Source organism: Zonotrichia albicollis, chromosome 1, assembly GCF_047830755.1.
Source record: "Zonotrichia albicollis isolate bZonAlb1 chromosome 1, bZonAlb1.hap1, whole genome shotgun sequence".
NCBI classification, from domain to species: domain Eukaryota; kingdom Metazoa; phylum Chordata; class Aves; order Passeriformes; family Passerellidae; genus Zonotrichia; species Zonotrichia albicollis.
Genome location: NC_133819.1, coordinates 19,609,160 through 19,629,455, shown reverse-complemented (window position 1 = coordinate 19,629,455; position 20,296 = coordinate 19,609,160). Strand labels below are relative to the sequence as shown.

The 20,296-nt window shown below is 41.4% G+C and overlaps 1 protein-coding gene across 3 annotated transcripts in view; it reads left to right on the top strand.

Moving 5' to 3' along the window:
* Positions 1–452: 452 nt before the first annotated feature.
* The window catches only part of PLXDC2 (plexin domain containing 2), a 258,860-nt gene continuing 239,016 nt past the window's right edge, over positions 453–20,296 (top strand). For 2 of the 3 annotated variants that reach the window (XM_026795770.2, XM_026795772.2), the window contains exon 1: positions 453–1,495. In XM_026795770.2, coding sequence (XP_026651571.1) covers positions 1,387–1,495 — 109 coding nt within the window. In that variant the 5' untranslated portion in view covers positions 453–1,386. The remainder of the gene's footprint in view (positions 1,496–20,296) is intronic. The other variant, XM_005480311.4, reaches the window with a different exon arrangement.

Here is a 20,296-nt window from a genome sequence, read left to right as displayed (position 1 = left end):
TGGGATTATTCACGGTGCGTTTAATCAAGCATGAAGATAATTTTTTGGAAGGGGAGAACCCTCCCAGTCATTGCACCTTTGAAGTGATGAGTGTACATAAACAACTCCTTGGTTTGCGGAAAGAAATAGAAAATAAAAGGGAGGGGGTGGAGGGGCGTCTGTGTGTGAGTGTGAGTGAGTAAAGAGGCGGCTTTACCCGAAAACACAGGGAAACTGGGGGGGAGAGGGGCAGCGGGGAACGGGATTCAGGGGGGTTGGGCGCTATTCCAGTTGTCGTCCGCGACACTGACGCACGTTTACACGGCAACTTTCGAACAAGCGGGCGGCGCTGGGCCGGGCTCGCCCCGTCCCAAGGAGCGCGGGGCTCCGGCCGGGCCTGGGGGTCTCCGCGCCGCCCGCCGTCCTCCCCCCGCCCTCGCCGTGCAGCGCAGGCTGTCTCAGTCCGGGCAGCGACCCGCCCCGCTCGGAGCCGTGCCGGGGCCAGGTGCCCGGCCCGGCAGCGCCTCCCGGGACCGCCGTGCAGAGCGCGGCCCCGCCGGCAGCGGCGGGAGAGCCGGGGAAGCCCCGGCGCCTGCGCCCCACTGCGTTCCGCGGAGGGGGCGGGGGGCAGAGCGAGGCGGCGGCCGGGACCGGCCTCAGGCGAGCCCCCTGCCCGCACTTGCGTGGCGGGGCGGCAGCAGCGCTGCGGGCCGGGGGAGCGCCCGCCCCACGCCGCTGCCCTCGGCCCCGCACCAGCGCCGCCGGCCGCGGAAACCGCCCCGAAAGAGAGAGAGAACTTGTTCGTCCGTCTCCGCCTGCCTCCCCGCCGCCCGCGCATCCTCTCCCGCGGCGGATCCGCCCGCCCTCCGGGTCCTGCTCCCCCCGTACTCGGGGCCGGTCCGCTGGCTCCGGTTGCAACGTTTCCCCGCTGGTTTCCCTCGGAGCGGTTTAGTCGGTAGCGGTACACCGAGGAGAGGCTCCGTCCCTCAGGCATCCTGTCTCACCCTGCGGGGGAAGGGAGCTGGGTGGGAGCAAGCCAGGAAGGGAGGATCTCAGTGGCTCTCCTAAAATCTATCAGCAGGCTGCGAGGAGGGAAGAGTTTGGCACTTCGCAGCGAGGCTGGGCTTGTTTTCCCTAGCGGTGATGCCGCTGGACTGAGAGCGGCGCGGCCGCGCGAGTTCGGGGGACGGAGCCCCCCCCGCCTCCTTCCAGCGCTCCCCAGACCCGGTGCAGCGCCCTCAGCCCCGCGGCTCGTCCCTGCCGCCCCCCTGTATGAGCGCTGCTCCGAGCGCAGAGCGGCTCGGCGCCTGCTAGGGCTGGTCTCCGCCGCCCCCCGGACTTCCCCAGCACCGACGAGGAGCGGCGCGCACCCCGCACTCAGAGAGTTGTCTCGGCAGGCTCCGTGCTATGGCGAAGCTGCGGAGGAGCAAACTAGCCGCCGGATTTCTATTACTTTTCCAGTGCCTGAGCGAGCGCTGCCAGCTCGCCGGCGGGGAGACGCCGAGGCAGAGCCGCGGTAAGCAACGCCGGTACCTGCCGGGCGGGGCCGGCCCGGGTTCTCCGCCGAGCCCGGGGCAGCGCGGCCGGGGCGGGGTCGGGCCGGGGCTGGGGTCGGGGGCCGGGCCGGCTCCGCAGCCCCCCGGTGTGGGCTCTGCCGGCCGCTCCACGGGCCCCTACTCGGGGAGGGCAAACGCCGTTCGGGGCTGGCTCCCCCTCCACCCGCGAGAGGCCCGGGGTCCCGGTCTCATCCTTTCCTACCCTGGCTTCTCCGGAAAGAGCTCTCTGTGGCTTCATTCCTTATTTTAACGAGAATTCGGGACTTTCCTCCTCTAATGAATCTGCCCCGCGATCACTGGGAGCCGGTGCTGTTCCCCAGCCCCTCCGCGGGGTCCCCGAGCCTCCTTCCCAGCCGGGTACGAGACGTGGGGGGCTCACCTCGAGAAGCGGGAAGGGAGGGACGGAGCCCCCCGAGTCCCCGACAGCCTCCCCCCCTCCGCCCGCCCTCCCTGCCGCGCCGGGGGCCCCCAGCTCTGCCGGCAGCGAGCCGTGGAGGGATGGCAAAGTTTCCCTGCAGATCCTGCCTGGGAGAGCTAGCGGGCACTCTCCTCCCCCGCGGAAGTCGGTAGCTTGCAGCCTTCCCTGGAAACTGGGCGCTGGGAGAAGGAGAAGGATAAAGGAAGAAGCCCCAGGCGCTGTGGGACCTGTTCCTCAGGAGCGAGAGGCTCTGTTGACTAACTTTGCTGTGAAGTGTCAGGGTGCTCCTGTCAGTCCTTCTCGGAGACACCTGTTAATGCATGACACACAGCACCTGTAGTGCTTGCTCTTGGGCCACTGTTTCCCGCAGCACGGGGTTCCCTTTGGATCACTAAAGCCTCCTGTATCCTGCATTCCTGTGCTGTGGAGGGGAAAGCTGTTAAAGGAAACCTTGGCACATTTGCGGATAGTGAAAAAGGTCGTGGGGTTTGTGTGTCAGGGGACCTTCCTGCAGCAGATTCTGGCTTACAGGTATTTTCAAAAGCTGTGCCTGTGTAGTTGAAATACCAGCTAGATTATTAATAGATGGAACATGCCTATTGGCTTCCCTGGTGCAACAGAACTGCCCCTTCCTCCTTTCCTTAAAGGTTTGATACAAGTGTGAAAAGTTTTGTGGTCACTGTGTAACTGACCCAAACAAGAGAGACTGGGTAGGTTTTTTAATGTCCAGAGAGATTATGCACTAGACAGAGCGGGAGTTTCCCGGGCAGGGGCCCACCACTGAGCTTTGGAATTGCTGAACGACGGGGTAGCTCAGCAGGTTGCTGGGGCTCGCATGTCACTTGGGGCCGAAGGGAAAAGCCGGGAGGGAGTTTTCATGTACTGCTGCAAAGCCCATGCTGCTACACTCGGGGCTGTAGGCAACAAATGTTGGTGTTAATGTGAGTTATAAGGGGAGGGGGGAAGAGTAGTGTTGATATTAGAAAAGGAGATTTGCAATCTTGTGTGGTAGTGGACTGAACTCACAAAGTTTATCATCTTTCAGCCAATGTTTGCAGCCAATAAGACTGACTAAATGAAGTATAATATATCAGTGGGCAAATAAACACCACACAACCCTGATTTAGGCTATTAAGTTGTAGTAGTCATCAATTTCTGTACCAGGAGGTGCTAAATAGAAGGTTTACCAGTGGATTGCTTATTCATAAATCATTTAATAATGTCTTGTGTCTTCCTGAATGTGTTTGATGTAGGAAGGAGTTTATAATCAGGCAAATATAATTTTGATATTTAATACATTCTAAAGAAAATATAGCAAGTAGTTGTTTTCTTTAAGTAGCAAGATGTGCAATCTGAAGTCAGTTTTGGCATCTAGATGTTTATAACTTTGGCATCTTTTCCATACTTCTTGATTTAAAAAAAAATCTATGTCATTACAATAATAATGAAATGTTGTTTTCAAAATCTGAGTTTTATTTCCTTTTTGCTATTTGGGGAAAGGAAAAAAAAAGGTGTGTTCAATCACACTCACTGTGTTCAATCAGTGAGAAGAGAAAAAAAATCTGTAAAGCCAGAAATTCAACTTCAGGTTTTGTGAGTCAAAATGAAAAAAGGTGCTGTTTCAAGGTTTTACTTTATTTAGCACCTACTATATCCCTTTGGATCAGCTCAGATAAAGCCTTTAAAGAATTAAATAATAAATATTTGGGGTAGCTGCAAATTCTTAAGAGGATGCTGTTTTTACCTTTTTGTCAAATACTCACTAACAAACCCCCTTATTGAAAATGAATGGAATACCAGTATTAAGAAATAGAAACATATAGTAAGCTCCGGCAGAGCTGGAGCCGGGGAGGGTTTCTGATGATGCTCCCGAAGGGATACGCGCTCATTTCAGCAGACGTGGGAAAAAAAAAAAATGCAAAGGCGTTTTTTGCCAGCTCATTAGAATTATCTTACCGCAGAAAATCAAGTCGGACCAATCCAAGTGCAATAATTTCCTAGGCATGCCGGAACTTACCTGGCTGCCCCGGGGGGTTTGCGAGCCCGGGATCGTGCCCGGCTGAGGCTGCGCCGGCCGGAGCGGGGCTGTGCCCGCCAGGGGGCGCAGCGGCGGCCGCGCACCGCCCGGCTCCCTTCCAGCACCGACCGACCATCCATCCATCCATCCATCCATCCATCCATCCATCCATCCATCCATCCATCCATCCATCCATCCATCCACCCACCCACCCACCCGCCCCCGGGCCCGCACAGAACGTCCCTTTTGATGACAAAAATGCTAAAAATCCAGGATGGATGTTCTTAAACATGAAGTTTGTGTGTATGTGTGTTTTACAGTGGCCAATCAGAATATAACATTAAGTGAAGTGAAGCAGACAGTCTCTTGAAAGCTCACAAAACAATTAAGGCATCCAGTTGTGTGAGTGAGGGCTCGCTGTTGAAGTGCTGCCACAAAGTCTTGACAGTGTTACATTCTTTTGCAAATGTCATCAGTCAGAATTGGGAGGCTGTTATTGTAATTTTTATTTCAATATGTCAAAGTATGTTCCAGAATCCTGATATAATTTATAATCATTGGACTTCTGCTGTCTCCAGACATCAGCATTCACAGGAGGGGTAAAATTATTTTTATAGGATAAATTGCTATTAAGGAGTATCTATCTATCATTTATCTACTGCTGAAATAGTAACATTTCAATATTGCCTGAATTTTACTCTGTTAAAAAAAAATCTGTAATTGAGACTGAACTTCCATCATTGTACTTTACGACCTTTGGCTTTTATCTTAGAAGTAGCAAAAGAAATACAAGATGAGAAGATGAGATAACATGTATATCAGGTATATTTTCTCTGCATTTAAGTTGTTTTTTGGTGTTTTTTTTTTTTTTTTTTAATACTTGATATGTAAACAAGGACTACTGGGGTAGAGGATCCTAGTGACATTTGAGAGCAAATCCTATTTGCCTATCATATATATTTCACTAAGATTTCTCCCTAAAGTTGTAATCTCTTTTTCTCAACTTTCATACTGCTTCTTCCCCTTTTTTTTGGTCATTTTTGTCTTTGTCATTTCCTCTGAAAAAGTGGTTTGAAATACTGCTCGTAAATAGTGGATAAATTAAGACTATAGTGAGGTTGACTTAGGTCTTAAATTCAGCTTTACAGAAACTCATTTCCACAGTAAGATCAATACTCATAGTTCATTGAAAGTTTAAAAATCCCTTGGGAAAAAGTGTTTTTGTTTGGCTCTGAATATTCCTGTTCAGAGTTTATATCCTCATGCAGGCACCTAAACTCCAGCAAATACTTGACTCAGATGTTAGGTTTTGTCTGACATGTAATTTGGAGGTGATGATAAATAACAGGGGAACTATCTCTCTACACTGTAAACAAATGTAGTTGAATGAAGAGAAAGTCTTTATAATTTGGAATAGTTTTTTGTCTGGTGAAAAATTTATTAGCAGCACATACAGGCCATTTAAAGCAAAATCTTCTGACATCTACTGCCTTACTGAATACCAGATTCCTCTAAAAATGCAGTTTAGGAGGGCTGTTTCCTTTCAAGGAAGAGACTCCTGAGACCATGAAGGAGGTAGATGAAGAAATGCATAATGTCAGGTGATGAGAGACTTCCTGAGGAGAAGTCACAGACCTTAGTATTTTTCATTAAGGACTTTCTGGCAGATTTTGGTGGAGCAGTGCTGCAGGTCCCCAAACCTGCACAGACCTCAGGAGATGGAGCTTTGGACCTGAAACTTGTGTTTCCTGCAGGACTGCTATGCAGTGGTGCCTGGACAGTTGGTTTGCTTTGAAGTACACCGAATACAGCTGTCACATGCTCTGTTGAATGCTACTGGTTTTTCTCCATAAAGGAGATAAAAATTTCATATTAAGATAAATAAAAGTATCATTTGACGCTGCTTTTTATAAAAGTCACCGTGGTTTCATTGGACTCTGTGAATTACTGCACAGTTCTGCTGCTTGTAACTCTAAAAGCCCTGGAAAAAAGAAATCTCTGTAACATTCCCAGTTTCAAAACTTACCAAGGCTGCAGTCAGTCTGAGAACACAGCCGGGGTCACTGGCATTTTGCATTCCCAGTGTGGTTCGTGCTTCCTAAGGAAAGTGAATACCAATGGAATTTAAGGCAGCTTTGGTTAAGGCAATCTCTCCTGAGGACTCTCTGCAGAGGGAACAAAAGTAATTTGATGGGAGCATTTAGGATCCAGTACAAGGAAATACTGCAAGCCTGCCAGCAGTGTGGAATTATATCCAACTTTTAGGTTTGATGAGGGCTGAGCTGGGAGTGTTAATGCGGTGCAATTGGCAGATGCTGTATTTACTAAACTGGAGAATTGCATAATCACAGCAGGAACAAGAAGAACCTATGAGTTTGCTTTCTATGGAGAAGTATGCAGAGAGGCCATGCTAAGTACACATGAGGATTGTTTTTGGTTGTGGCTTCTCACAAATGAGCACAGAACATTGCCCTAAAGTAACATCTGTGAGTGCTGGGTGCTGTGTCTCATCATGGAACACTTCCTCCGCTTTCTCCTCTTCTCTTTTTTTTCATCCAACCAATAAACTTAACTTCAGTTAGCACTCCTTGCAGTCAACATTGAGCAATCAGTTGTGCTAAATGTTTGGGTTTGAAAGAGCTTGTGTGACCTGTTCCTGTCCTTCAACCAAGGGGCAGTGTGTTAGAGTGTGTTTCTGGGCTGGATTTGACCCAACCTTCTGAAACAGACAAATGGAGCAGGTTCTGAGGCCAGATCCAGGGTCAGGCATGGTGCTTGAGTTGAACACACAGATTCAAAAGTAGCATCTAGATGGGATGATCCATCAAAAGAAATGTAAGGATTGATATGATGGTAGGTACAAGGCAAAACATGAATGACACCTGTGCTCCACTCAACCATGATAAGATCCCAAGAGTTATATTTTCTTCAGTTTCAAGCACTGCACTTTAAGAAATGTATGGACTAATTGAGGGCTGTCATGTGAAGAAAAAAGGAAAGAACACTGCCATAGAGAAAAAAAGTAAGAGGTCACATGGTAACAGTCTTAACTTGTGTAAAAGGCTTCCACAGAAGAGGAACTTGTCTTCAGCAGCAGCTAATGACTGAAATTGCAGTAAAGCAGATTCCTGTATGATAAGGCTAGAGGAACAGCTTGTCTATGAGTATTCTTCATCACCGAAACAGGTTAGATAAACATATGTCCAAAATGTCATTCCATCAAAAAAGGCAGCTGTTCCTGCCTTGGAGCAAATAGCTGGACAGTGTGACCTTTCCAGATGTCACCCAGCTATCTGGAATCATTCTGTGTGGATAGCTTTAAGTACACAGGGGCTCGCCTTGAACTCTGCAGCTAGATAAAATACAAGCATGATTCCAGTGCTCCCTTAGCTTGAGGCCTCTGTCTCTCATTTCCTATGATATACATGGCTTTAATATGATTTTAACATACACTTTCTGTGGCTGTAGACGAGTTAAGGACATTTAAAATTCTGCTGTAGTTAGTGTTCTTATGTCATGAAATAAAGCTTTTAAAATCAGATTTTGTTCTTACTTTTTTAGAACTTTTACTTTTTAATATGAAACATTGTCTAGGTTCCATTCTCAGCAGATAATTTTTTTTTAAGATATTCTCATGGTGACTTTTTTGGTCTTTAGGCAGAATCACTTATCTCATGCCATTTTGTTCAGTGAACAATCCTTGACATGAATAGGAAGAGTTCCACAAAGGGAATATATAAACCTTTCCATTTAACCTTTCTCTGGCAGTGTTTCAAATATATGTTGTGTCAGAGTTGATGCTAGCATCTCCATTCCTTTGCTTTACAGATGTAATTGAACTGTGTCAAAGGGCTGCTTATGTTTCAGGGATGCAATGCCATTTATAGTATTTACTGCAGCTTTCCTTAACTGCTGTCATAGGGCACATTCTCTTGGAAGTTTCAGCTGCATTTAGTAGCAGAATAGGATGCAGTAGTTACCCAGTAATAAGCACTTGAGTTGTATTTAATTTTTTCTTCTATTCATGCATTACCCTTTTTTTTCCCCTTTAGTCGTAATTTACAAACTGCATCTCTGCTGAATAATTGCATCTTCTCACAGGAGTTGCTGCTAGGCTGGTTGTAAAAGGTGAGTATCATCCACTGTAAATTCAGTGTTTTCTGAAGGGTTAAGGTTTGTTCATCACTATGCAGATTCTTCTTTTATGAGTCAGCAGCTGAACCAAAAATCCATTGGAAAACGTAGTCGGCCCCAATAGAGAACTGGGAGCTGGCATGAGTCTTTCTTGTGGTAGTTGCTCCATGATATTCTCCACCTGCATGTTTCTGCTTTCCTGTGTGGGTTAAAAGGGCTCTCCATTTGAATTTGCAAGCAAAACAGTGTGCATGTGCAATTCATCCTCAGTCCCCTGGGACAGAAACCCAAGGCCCTCTGTAAGGAACCTCTTTGTGGCAAAACAGGTTTCAGAGTTCCTGGCTCCATCCACTTTTGTCCCATCCTGCATCTCCTCCTTGCCCTTTCTTGTTTCAGAGATTGTTTCAGAGATTGTTTCCTCCTCACTTGCACTGTTTCAGCAGCTGATGTGGCCAGCCTCTAGGTCAGATGGATCAGATCTGCTCTTGTTAGTCAAGAGGGATTTAAAAGAGAGAGAAACAGAAAAGACTACATTTCAGAAGAGGTAGTGGAGCTGAAAATAAAATTATAAGGAGGATGAGTGTAGTATTTTGAAACCTGTGAGCATTATAAATCCTCTTAGAACAATATAATAACTCTGGAAAAGTAGAATAGCTGAATTCTGTTCAATACTACCAGGTGTTATGTAGGTTTAGTCAAAAAATGCTCAAAGAAAAAACTAGTTGAAATTGGAAAATTATGTTAAAGCTGGCATGCTCTTGTCAAGTATTTCACTTGTAAGTGACAAAACAAGTAGTTGTGAGATTGTTGTTTTGATGATGATAAAATATTTCATTTCACATTTTGCATTTGGACCTTTAACTTAGAATTTTTGTATTATATATAAACACAATTAAAAAGCACTTTAATGCAAAGTTTATGTGTTTGTGTATTTACATGTTTTAATTTAATTTCCTACAGCAAGCATTGACTATTCACTTTTAATCTGAATAAGATTAAAATTTGGATGAGGGTGGAAAATTAACTTTCTAGTCATCTCTAATTGAGACTTATTGCTGTTGAGAATTTGTCTATGTAAGCCCTGTAAGAGCAGGCCATTTTATCTTGTAAAAAACTTTCTTTTATTTGATGGCAGGAAAGGTGAGAGTGGCTGAAAAGGACAGTTGTCTTGATCATCCAGCTAGGGTTTGAGGGTTTTGTTTTTTATCATATATTTCTCATTGAGGTTGCTTCTAGGTTAATAAGATATACATGAGGCAACAAAATTAAAAGAGCATATTTTTCAGATTGCAGCTGCTGTAAAGATAATAGATTTATGTTTTACTTGCAGTGAAGGTATTTATGGACTAGAAGTTTAGGATTTGGTGTATTGCAGAAACCTGACCTCAATATCAACAAAATTTATTAGTGATTCCTATTTAAACTTATATATACACTGATCTAAATTGTAGTCTCAAACATGAATCACCATTATAGATTGTCATCAATTCTGGTTTCCATTTACTTTTTATTACGTCTGTTATGCGTGTTCTTTTTTAAAAAGTTTTTATGGATTAAGAATGTGTAATACAATGCTTTTTAGTTTATTATGCAAACTCTACAAGACTTAATAACTGAAATGTACTGTTGTACACTGTAGGAGTACACAGCTTTTCATGTTTACATTCAGCCACAGAAACCCAAAGCGTTCTTTCCCTATCAAATATCATGCTAAGCAATAGCATAATTGCTTTCAGTTTTCCTAATGTTGATGAATTTTATCCTTCTCAAACCTTTCCTGTAAGCTGTTGAAGACATTTCTATCCTTCCAATGCACAAATGATACAATAACACTAGTAAGTTGTCCTAATAATTTCTTACCTAGGACGGCATACCTAAGAAGGGATGACTTAGGTCAGCAAGTATTTGCTTGAGAGGAGCAGCAGTTGTGTCATGAAAGTCTGTTCCACATGCCCCCATGCACCACAGGCCGTCAGTAATGTGCTCCACTTTAACAACCTTTGGCCACATGGTACAATTGCAGCAGACCCAAGTAAAATGTGCCACAGCACGTAACAAGGTCATTGAGTTTGAGTTACTACAGTAGCAAAAAAAAAATTCAAGCATGCTTTGTTTGAAGGCTTGTTGGTCTTTATCTGGTTTTGCTTAGCCTGTTTTTTTTTCCATTTATTTTTTGACTTAATATACTTGGCTCTTTCAGTCCCTGGTTTTTTCATGCAGAATTACATGGACAATAATTGCAGAGTTGGTAACACTGGTTTTGATTCAATTCAGAGCCGTATTCTAGAATAACATTAATGACCTGCAAAATTATTCTTCTTAGAGAAAACTCGTCAATTTGAATGGAGGAAAGAAACTACCACTGTATTTTGTCAGCCTCTTGAGCTCACCCCACACACCCCAAAGTACCCTGAAAAAGTGCTCAAAAGGAGGAGACATTATGCTCCACCTCAGCTGAGATGCCTGAGGATTGGCAGTTCTGCCTTTTCATATTGTGTTGTAATTCAAGCTTGGATCCAGTTTGTGTTCTTGATTTTGTTTAATCAAGAACACTGGCGTTGAACCCCTGAGTTTTGATTCCCATCACTTGTCAGCAAGCAGTTTGTATGTTCTGCTTCTCCACTGCTGGTTTCAGACCTTACTTGTTTTACAGCTTGCTTGCTTGTTCCCAGTATTATAGATATTTATTTTATATTCATAGTTTTCTTATTCTTGGAAATATATTACCTTGTAAAAGTCAGGTAATATCCTAGTTTTATGAGTAAGAAGGTGGTTTTAAAAAGTGACAGCTTTGCCAGAATTAAAGATTCCTTGTTTGTGTATCAAAGTATGAGTTGAATTTTTATGCAACAGCAGATCTTTTGAGTTTCCCCTTGTTTCTTCAAATTCAGGGGTGTAGTTTCTCTCTGCATTCTTATCCTTCAATTCCCTAATCTCAGATTTTAAATCCCAGTCAGACCTCTGATCAAGTAACCTGTCTGTCTGAAAAAAATCCAGATTAGAGTTGACTGAAGGTTCTGATTAGTGCAGAGACCACGAGGCTTAGTCTTGGACCGCTGCAGATTTTGCCCTTTCTGATACTCGCTCTTCAGGGTTTGCATCAGGGTAGGGTTTTTCTCTCAGCTCTTTATACAACACATCCCAAACTGCAGCATTTTATAGACTAGTGTGATAAGTTCTTTTCCTAAACACAAGCATGCCTGAAGGATGGACAAATACTGGGTCAAATTTCTGCCTGTTGGCACTTTGACAACTTGAAAAGACTGTCCAAATCTTTTTGGTTTTGTCATTGAGTTCTTGGAGAGAAGAGAATGATGGTGCTCTACAAACTGTAAAATTATTTTTTCTGTAATTAAACTTTAAAAATAAGAATCCAGATTCAGAAATTGCTAGTTAGAAGAAAGAATTCCAACGCACTTGGGTTAAAACCCTGCTGACCAAAATGCTTTCATTGCTCCAAAAGTTTATCATCCTAAAAAAACAATAATTGTAAGATGTAAATTATTATTTTGCTTGATAAATATGATAGCAGCCTTTACTGGGACTGTATCTTCATGACCTTTTAAGGAAAAAGATTATTGGCAAAACATCTGTAACACATGTGTATACACCATCCATGTATAATGCTGTGCCTCTGATGCTATAAATCATGCTGAAGTTTCCCGTAGAGTGAGTATCTTGCTGAAAACAGAACTGATAGATCAGCAGACTGGTGCTTTTCAGCATGTGCTGTTTTATCACTGATGTGGGTTTTGTTTGTTCTGCAGAAATAGTGATAAGTTTAAAAAAGCTGTATTTTAAAAAGCTCTTATTCTTATTTTACAAAGTATATGTGTTTCCCTCCTCCCACCTAAGTTTGGAAAGAAATTTACATCATTTAGGTAATAGAGATAATAGAGCCATCAGTTGGGGGTAAAACCCCAACCAAACAAAAAAAAGCAACAAGAATAATAAAACCAAAGGCGGGGGGGGGGGGGGGGGGCAGCAGGAGTGAGGGGAGGAAGGGGGAGGAGGAGCAAACCACCTGAAAAATAACAAACCAAACCTCAAACAGATTGCACACTTTGGAGCATTTGGAGTTGCATATCTAGGCTTTAGCTATGGAAAACTTCCCTTATTTAGAACTGTGCTTATATGCTTGCTCAACAGTATCATTTTATACAAATGGTGTCCTACAGATGAGTAGACTGAAAAAGATGTAGATGTTTAAGGTTTTCATCTGATCTTGGACTTTGGAATGTAGCTGACCCAGAAGTCCCAGTACATTAGCAACAGAGGCAATAATTTTTGCAGCCTTGTTGCAGATCCTGAAATGGTTTGAGGGGAAAAGGGTCTTTCAGCAGGCAGAAGAGACTGACCTCCCTGTGTAGTTGTAGTGGATAACAGCAGTGAGTAATCTCTTCTAATGCATGTTGCATTGTTCTTTAAGAGCTGGACACTGGGATTTATTTTTTTTTCCTAATGTGATGTGGAAGACACATTTAGGAGATGCACAAACTAAATATTCACTTAGATTTTATGATTTCTCTCCAAGGGACTGAAATGTGGCCTGAGCTTGAGAAGCAATAGGCACACATGGCTCACATCAAATTTAAGTGTAAACACTTATTCCATGCTGCTTCTTGAATGCAAATTTATGGTTTATTGTTCTGCTTTTTTACACAAAGACATTGCTGTTAGCTTAAAGTCATGACCCAGAGATGTTAGTGAATCACATTTTTATCCCTAAGCTTATATAGATAATAAACTGAAGGTGAAGACTTCAGGATAGGAAGTTATATCCAGCTTTATCTTCAGAAGTTTTCTCTAGTTAGAGCATGTTGTAAAATAAAATTAGTCCTTTCAGGTTTAGCTTTGACCCTCCCATGCCTGTATTTGAATTTTATTATTTTATCCTATTTTGCTCTTTTATGGCACGGCCTAGTGGGGGTGCATACCAAGCCAACATTCCTAGTGAAACTTAAAAACTCTGTGGCCAGAGAGATTGTCCAGTGTTTGGTTATATTTTCTGCTATCATAATTATTTTTATTGATCATCATAAATCCACTGTAGTTTTAACTTCATCTCTCCCCCTGAGAGTCTGAGACAATTGCTAGTACAGTTGTAGAGCCAGCCAGTTGTCCCTCTCTTTCCAATAATCTTTTTTTGGAGATCTAAGGAAATTTTTAGGTAGAATTCAAATTTGTTTTGAGGTTGGCCATAAAGCAGGAGAAGGCAAAGAGAAAAAAAGGTTTAAAATATTTAAATTCAATACAAAAAGAAAAGTAGTTGCTACCCTTGCAAGCCTCAATTTGGCACAGAACCTGAAAATGTGACTGAAGCATGTGCTTGAAGAGAAGTGCATATGTAAAGCCTTCACCAAACAACTTGTGCTAGAACATGCTGGTAGGTGTTGCTAAAATGTTTATAGGGCCTTTTATATGTAGAATTTAATTTAGGGAAAAAGAGGTTATATTCTACCCTTACATGCTTCAACACAGCCACAGTTTACTCCTAAAAGAGCAGCTTGAGCCAATTTGAAATGAGTCTTCAGCCCACAAAGCCTTGCCTCTAATTCTGTAGAGTGCTCAGCAGTGCTCAGTGCATGTCAAGTGTTGCAGTGTGGGATTTTAGTCACAGGACAGCTTGATGCCACTTTCCCACAGGCAGCAAGCATGGCTTGTGTGCTCCCAGGAAGAGAATGAATGAATGGGGGGATTTTTTACCTCGTTACTGAAAAGCTACTCTGTACCTCAAAGTTGTTCATTATACTCTTTGAAGGCATTTGCGATTTGGAGGCTGAAGGGTTCTGGATGCTTGTTTCTTCATTGATGCTTTTATTTGGATTATTTATTTATAATACATGATAATTTAGTTTGCTTATATCTAAGGGTAAAGGAAGCGCATTTGGTTTTAGATATAAAATTGTGATATAAAATTAATGCTTGTGATATAAAATTAATGCTTGAGACTATTGAAATGGTAAAAAAGAGAAGCAAGAAGAGGAGTCCATGAGTTGACTGTGAGAGCTATAAGACTATTTGCTGGGCAGGAATGAAGGACCTGACTCAATTCTCTCTATACATTTTAGCAGCTGTATTAATTCTGTGGGGCTATTCAGCCTGGAAGTCTAGGGAGAGAGATCAAAACATCCACGTGAATTAAAAAAATAGGTTACTTTGAGGACAAATATTCTGCTTCTGTAATTTAAATCTGTAGGGAGCCAGAGAGTGAAGATAGGAAAAGATATATTCAGCAGCTCTGTAGAACTCTATAGAGAAGCTGTGTCCATTTAGATGAAAACACTGCATTTGCTATTCTAATTTGGTTTCTTTTTCAGTATGAAAAAGTAATTATTAAAAAAATAAAATTTAAATAAAAAGGTACCTTCTCTGATTCTGTTCTCCTGAAAATCAAAGAAAGGAAGAAGGAAGTGTCTGTTGCACAGTTTTAGGAATGTTACAAACTTCTAAATTATATAGGACAGGTAAACTAGGAAGGAAAGCTTCCCAACTTTTATCTCCCTGCTATCATCAATGGCTGCCTTGTAAAAAAAATACATGAGGAATGAAAAGACTTTTTGTCTGGGTTTGCTGGGCTATGCTTCTGGGCATTCAGGAGCTTCCTTTTTCATCAGAGAACACCTGTTTCAGCCAGGCATCACAGGATGGGGGGAGCAAAGGCCAGGAAGGCAGACTGGGACCCTTCTGGTCTGTGCCATTTCTTCAAAGGTCCAGTTGTTTCCATGTTTGGTGAACATGTTTTCTGATGGGAAATGAGGGGAAAAAAAATGAATAATAGTGATAAAGAAAACTACAGGCTATTTGCTTGGCCCTGTGGTAATTTCCTGTATCCTTCCAGCTGTACTGTGGCAATAGTGGTTTTAGCTTGTAACTTGGCAGAGTAGCCTCTGACCATCCTTGAAGCAGTAAATCCCAGCAGAAAGCACTAAGTTATAACACAAAATATTGCTTCATTGAACATGGCATGGTGAATTTTAAACATGATCTGCTCTCCTTGCACATCCCTCTGCAGCTGTGGGTTGTATTTCCTTTACTTGTTAGCTGACATGGTAGATCACTTACCTGTGTTTGCTGAGTCAAATTGCTCCAGTCTTCAACATTCCCAGGAATCCTAAAACATGTTTCTGATCAGAGGTGCCCATCTTCCTCAAGTTGCTCTTTTTATCAGTAACAAGGCATCTCTGCTGTTACTCACTTTGGGATTTTGATACCTCTGCTGTTACTCACTTTGGGATTTTGATACCTCTGCTGTTACTCACTTTGGGATTTTGATACCCACCTTCCAAGGGAAGTTCATTGACCTATACCCATTCCTGCTGTTTACGCCAACTGGCATCTGATGGCCATCCATTCTACATGCTCAATGAAAGCTTCCATGTACATTTCATAATTTAAAATCCTGTCATGTGCTTTTTCTCCCTCATCTCTCTTGGTATTTATGCTGTAATATATTTTACTTACCATTTATGGATTTAAAGTGGATGGATTTGAATTTTGAAATAACTATTTATAATGTTTTCCATAGGTTTCATCACCACCTTTTTTTTTAAAAGACTGATGAATTTAGCGATAAAACTGCCACATCTAATATCTATTATTATTTCTTTTCATTTTACCAAAGGAGCACCTGAGTATTGAATGACTTGCCAAGATCACACACAACAAATTTAGTGTACAAACAAAAAAAAAATCCCCTAGTTTTAGTTTGTGTTTTCATGTTTAACCTTCAAAGCAGACACCATATGCTTTGTAGTGATGGAAGTATGAACTTAAAATTGAGTATACAAGAGCTACTCACTAAAACACAAGCCAGTAGCATCTTTACAATTTCTGTCAGAACTCCACCATCCGCCAAGAGCTCTTGAACTTCCATTTAAATATTTGGCAGTCCAAGACTGGTTTTTTACTCTCCCTGTTGCTGCAAGATGGCATTCAAGCTTACTGCTGAGTAGAGCTGCAGTCTCTTAAATTAGGGAATCTGTTTTGCTTCCATGAGAATTCTAACATATGCTTTAAAGGAAAAAAAAAACCCCAAACAAATCAACTACAAAATAAAAAACAACACCAAAAAATCCACAAAAAGAATTTCACCAAAATAAAAAGCCTTCCACTCTGGCTGAAGTTATTAATTTAGTTATGGATTGTATTTACTTGTCATTTTAGATTTTTGAACACTTTTCTGCAATTCTCTTCTCCTTTTTCTCTTCCTTTGACTTTTTAATTTTTCCTTCAGTACTGTGAGCAAGAAGTAGAAATGGAAGTTATATGAGGCCGAAGGAACAGGCAGAGACCCCCACTATCCTGGAATAAAGGTTTGGCAGGGAAGTGGAGGCCTGGAAGGGTCTAGGTTTTCATTCAGCATCTCTTACATCGTTGTGAAGAATATAATGAGGGTTCTAAAAATCTTAGAAGAAAAGAAATCTGGAGAAATGCCATAGCCCTGGGATAGTTACATATACCAAGACCTTTTTACAAATGCTGCCTTCAGATGTTGCTGTTCAGTAAGAGTGTGAGGTCCTTTGCCTCAGTGTGCAAAGGGAAAAGAAAAATTATGTGACTCCCTAATATTTCTTCTGGCCTACATATAAAACATACCTGGTTTTTCTCTAAATTGCACTACATAGTCACAGGCAGCAAAAATTATTAATATTGTAACTGAGCTTGCATTTGGGACCTACCAGCAGCAGAAGTACTCAAAAATTTAAGCTCTGGTATTAGAAGAGTCCTGTATTCTTTAAGATGTGGAATCCAGCACAACAATCTTTGAGATTCTTTCCTTGATGGAAAGATTTTAGAGAGAGTAGTTTAGAAATAGAATCACAGAATCCTTTATCACCTCATTTTACCTTGAAAAAGATATGCCAAGTCACCAAAGAGCTGTTCCCAAATAAATAATGGCCAAGAAAAGGCAGCCAAATGTGACCTGTTAATTTTCTTCTGCAATAAATTTATCTGAGCATTTAATCTAATATAAAGACCTCTTGTGATATAAAATTAATGACCTGCATGATTTATTTTTAGGGCCTGCTATAAATTAGATGCATCAGTTGGATGTTTTGGTTTTTTTTTTCTAAAGAACCATTATCTGATTTGGGAGTTTAATCAAGCCATTGAGTTTAATTATTGTCTCATTTCTGAAAGATATACAATTGCACTAATATTTAGAGCAGATTTCTAGGAAAAAAATATGTTAAAAATTTTCTAATCCTTTACTTAATAACTTCCATGAGACATATGCTCCATTTAGCTTGGAATGTCTGGTTTTACAACAACCACAATACATTTGGAATGCTCTCCACAAAACTGAGAATATGAAACTTTAATGAATAAGATGAATATAGCTTACAGTTATGCCATGCAATTCTGCAACTGTTATTGTACAGTTCCCTAAGTGCTTAATCTTGGGCATTTACCACTGACGTCAGTGGGAACTAAGTGCCCAAAATCTCCTTAAGCACTTCTAGATGTGTGGTAGGTGAGGTTATATTTTGCATTTAGTTTATTTTTGCATGCATTTATTTTCTATTCAGTTTCAAAATAATGCCAGGTAATGTGGGAGTTTTTGCAGCTTAGCAAGCAATCCACTTGGGAGCAAATTGAATTTCTGCCATTTAGTCTTTGAAATCAAAATAGTGAAGATAATAGTCAGTCTTGGGACCGATAGTTTCTGATCAGCAGTCTGCTGTACTCAACAGGACTTCTCAATATGTGTTTCTTGAAGAACATTTCCCATTGGTTCCTGAAGAGCTCAGCTCTGCTGGTCTGGGAAGCACAGAGCTCTATGTACAAGAGGTTGCCAGGCCTTATGATCCCCTTCAGCTGCTAAATAATTTTTAAAGAAATGTAAACTGTCCCAGCTGTGTAGGAAGGATGCAAAATAAATTAGAAATATTTAGAAGGAGCAGTGGGACATTGTGAATTTACATATTGAAAATACTTGTGAACCCATTTTGACATTCAGTATGTAACCTGTTATAAAAATAGAAAGATAGGAGGGTGTTTGTAGGTACTTGTATCACAGAATCACAGAATATTCTGAGTTGCAAGGGGCCCACAGAGATCACCAAGTCCAGCTCTTAAGTGAACAGCCCATACAGGGGTTGGATCCACAGCCTTGGCATTCTTAGCACCAGGCTCTGACCAACTGAGCTATATATGCATATGTGTAAATGTTGTCATATTTAAAGATATGGCTGCACATCACTTGTACAGTAAATTTTGTTTGTTTTCATTCCTTATTTGGGTATCCCTACATTGATAATCACAGTCTTTATAATAAGGATATAACTTTGAATATTTGCTGTGCTTACTTCCCAGAGGTACCATTCCTTTTACTATTCTCAAAGCATATTCCACTCCCAAGTTTTGCTTTCATTTAGTGATGGAATGTCATGTATTAAGGCAATGCAATCTTCTTTATCCTAGTTTAATTACCGTTTTCAGTATTTTGTCATCTTTTTAATACTCAGTACTAATCAAAATCAAAATTCAATAAACTGCAAAGAGCATCTAGTTATTATCTTTTCTCAATATTTACTGTTACTTTTCCACTTTTGACTTCCATTAACAGCTCATACAGTTTCTATTAGTACCTCATAGTGCACTCAAATATAGTGACTATCTAGAGATATCAGGGTTCTTCTGACTGTTTTTTGCTAGTCTTTATACAAGAAACTTCGCATGTTGATGATCATTGTGCACAGCTATATCTATGGATGTTAGTCTAAATTTGCTTTCTTTGCTCTGGCAAAAATCCTAGTGGCTTCCGTGGTAATTTGCCTGTTAAGGTTTCACCTGTCCCTGATGGAGAAGCCTGGAGTCCCAGGGGAAGAAGGCAGGTGAAGCTCACAGAGCTCTCCAGCCTGCGAGGATGATGAGCCTGCTCACACAGTGAGTGACCCAGCTCTCGGAGGGGGGTGACATCTTCTCCCCAAGTCTGTGGCACAATGAAGTAGGGCCTTCCAAGGCTGTTAAACCTGGGGGCTAAAACTCATGTTGAAACAACAGCCAAATCATGTGGTATCAATACTGTAGTAGGTATTTACTGCTTCAAAACTCTCCACAGGCTGCAGGATCAAGTTTCAAGGGGGAAAATCCCCTACTTGCTTATACGTCTAATTAGTTTCTCTGTAGCAGGTGGATACTTTTTGTGTTTGGCATGAGTTATATGCTTATCATATAAAAGAAAATTGAGGAATAAGCTTAAATTGAAACAAGATGATTGGGGTTTACTACTCTTAAAATACTGTTCTTTTATTTGGGGAAGCAGGAACTGAAGAGATTGGGAAAGCCTAATGACTTTTCATGTATAGACCTCATTGGCAGATATGCCTATGTAATTTCCTGCTCTTGAGAGTTTTATGACCTCTTCAGCCCTGAGTTGCTGTCTTTTACTGCAGCCCTCCATCTGCTGAAGAGAATGAATCTTGCAAGAAATAGTTGTAAGAAGAGAAGGAGCTTTGTTGCTCCCCCTTAGCAAACTATTACCAGCTTCCTCAGGATTCTTCATTAGGACACCTGAAGTGATATGTTTTTTAAGAGGGTTTAATTATAGGTCTAGTGAAATGTGAATAAAGAAAGAACTCAGCAGGCCAACAGATGTTGAAGCAAATTATACAAAGTGTTGTTGAAAGAGGAGCCTTTGAAAGCATACATACTCAAAGATCTATTATAATTTATCCAACAGTTAGAGCAAAGAAATTCCCTATTGTTTTTACCTCATAATGATAATAGAAATCAAAAACATTCTCAACTGAATATGAGTCCAGGCTGAAACTGTATTTTAATAGGTGGGTTGCTTGTTTTGCAGATGGTTTTGTAAGAAACATGTTTTATTGTTTTTTGTTTTGTTTTTAAAGATGACTGAATCATGAAAATATATTCCTTCTAGGGAAGAAAAAGAAGCTTTTACCTTTTTATCCTTTGATTTTCAGTGTTTCTTCCTAGCAAAAAAAAAAAAACAAACAAAAAAACTGGTTTTTTAGATTTGATAGTACGTGACATTTTGCCATGTATTTAATTTGTCAAAATGAGAAAAACAGTGATGCAGGCAATTATACCCATGCTTTAAGGATTTTAAAACAATTGTTTTAAAATTTCAGTTACATACTGACTGTGAGTTTTCCTTTTTTTTAAATATCTAGGTGACTTTAAAAAGAGAAGGTTATTTCTTTACTGTTTAGTGAAAAG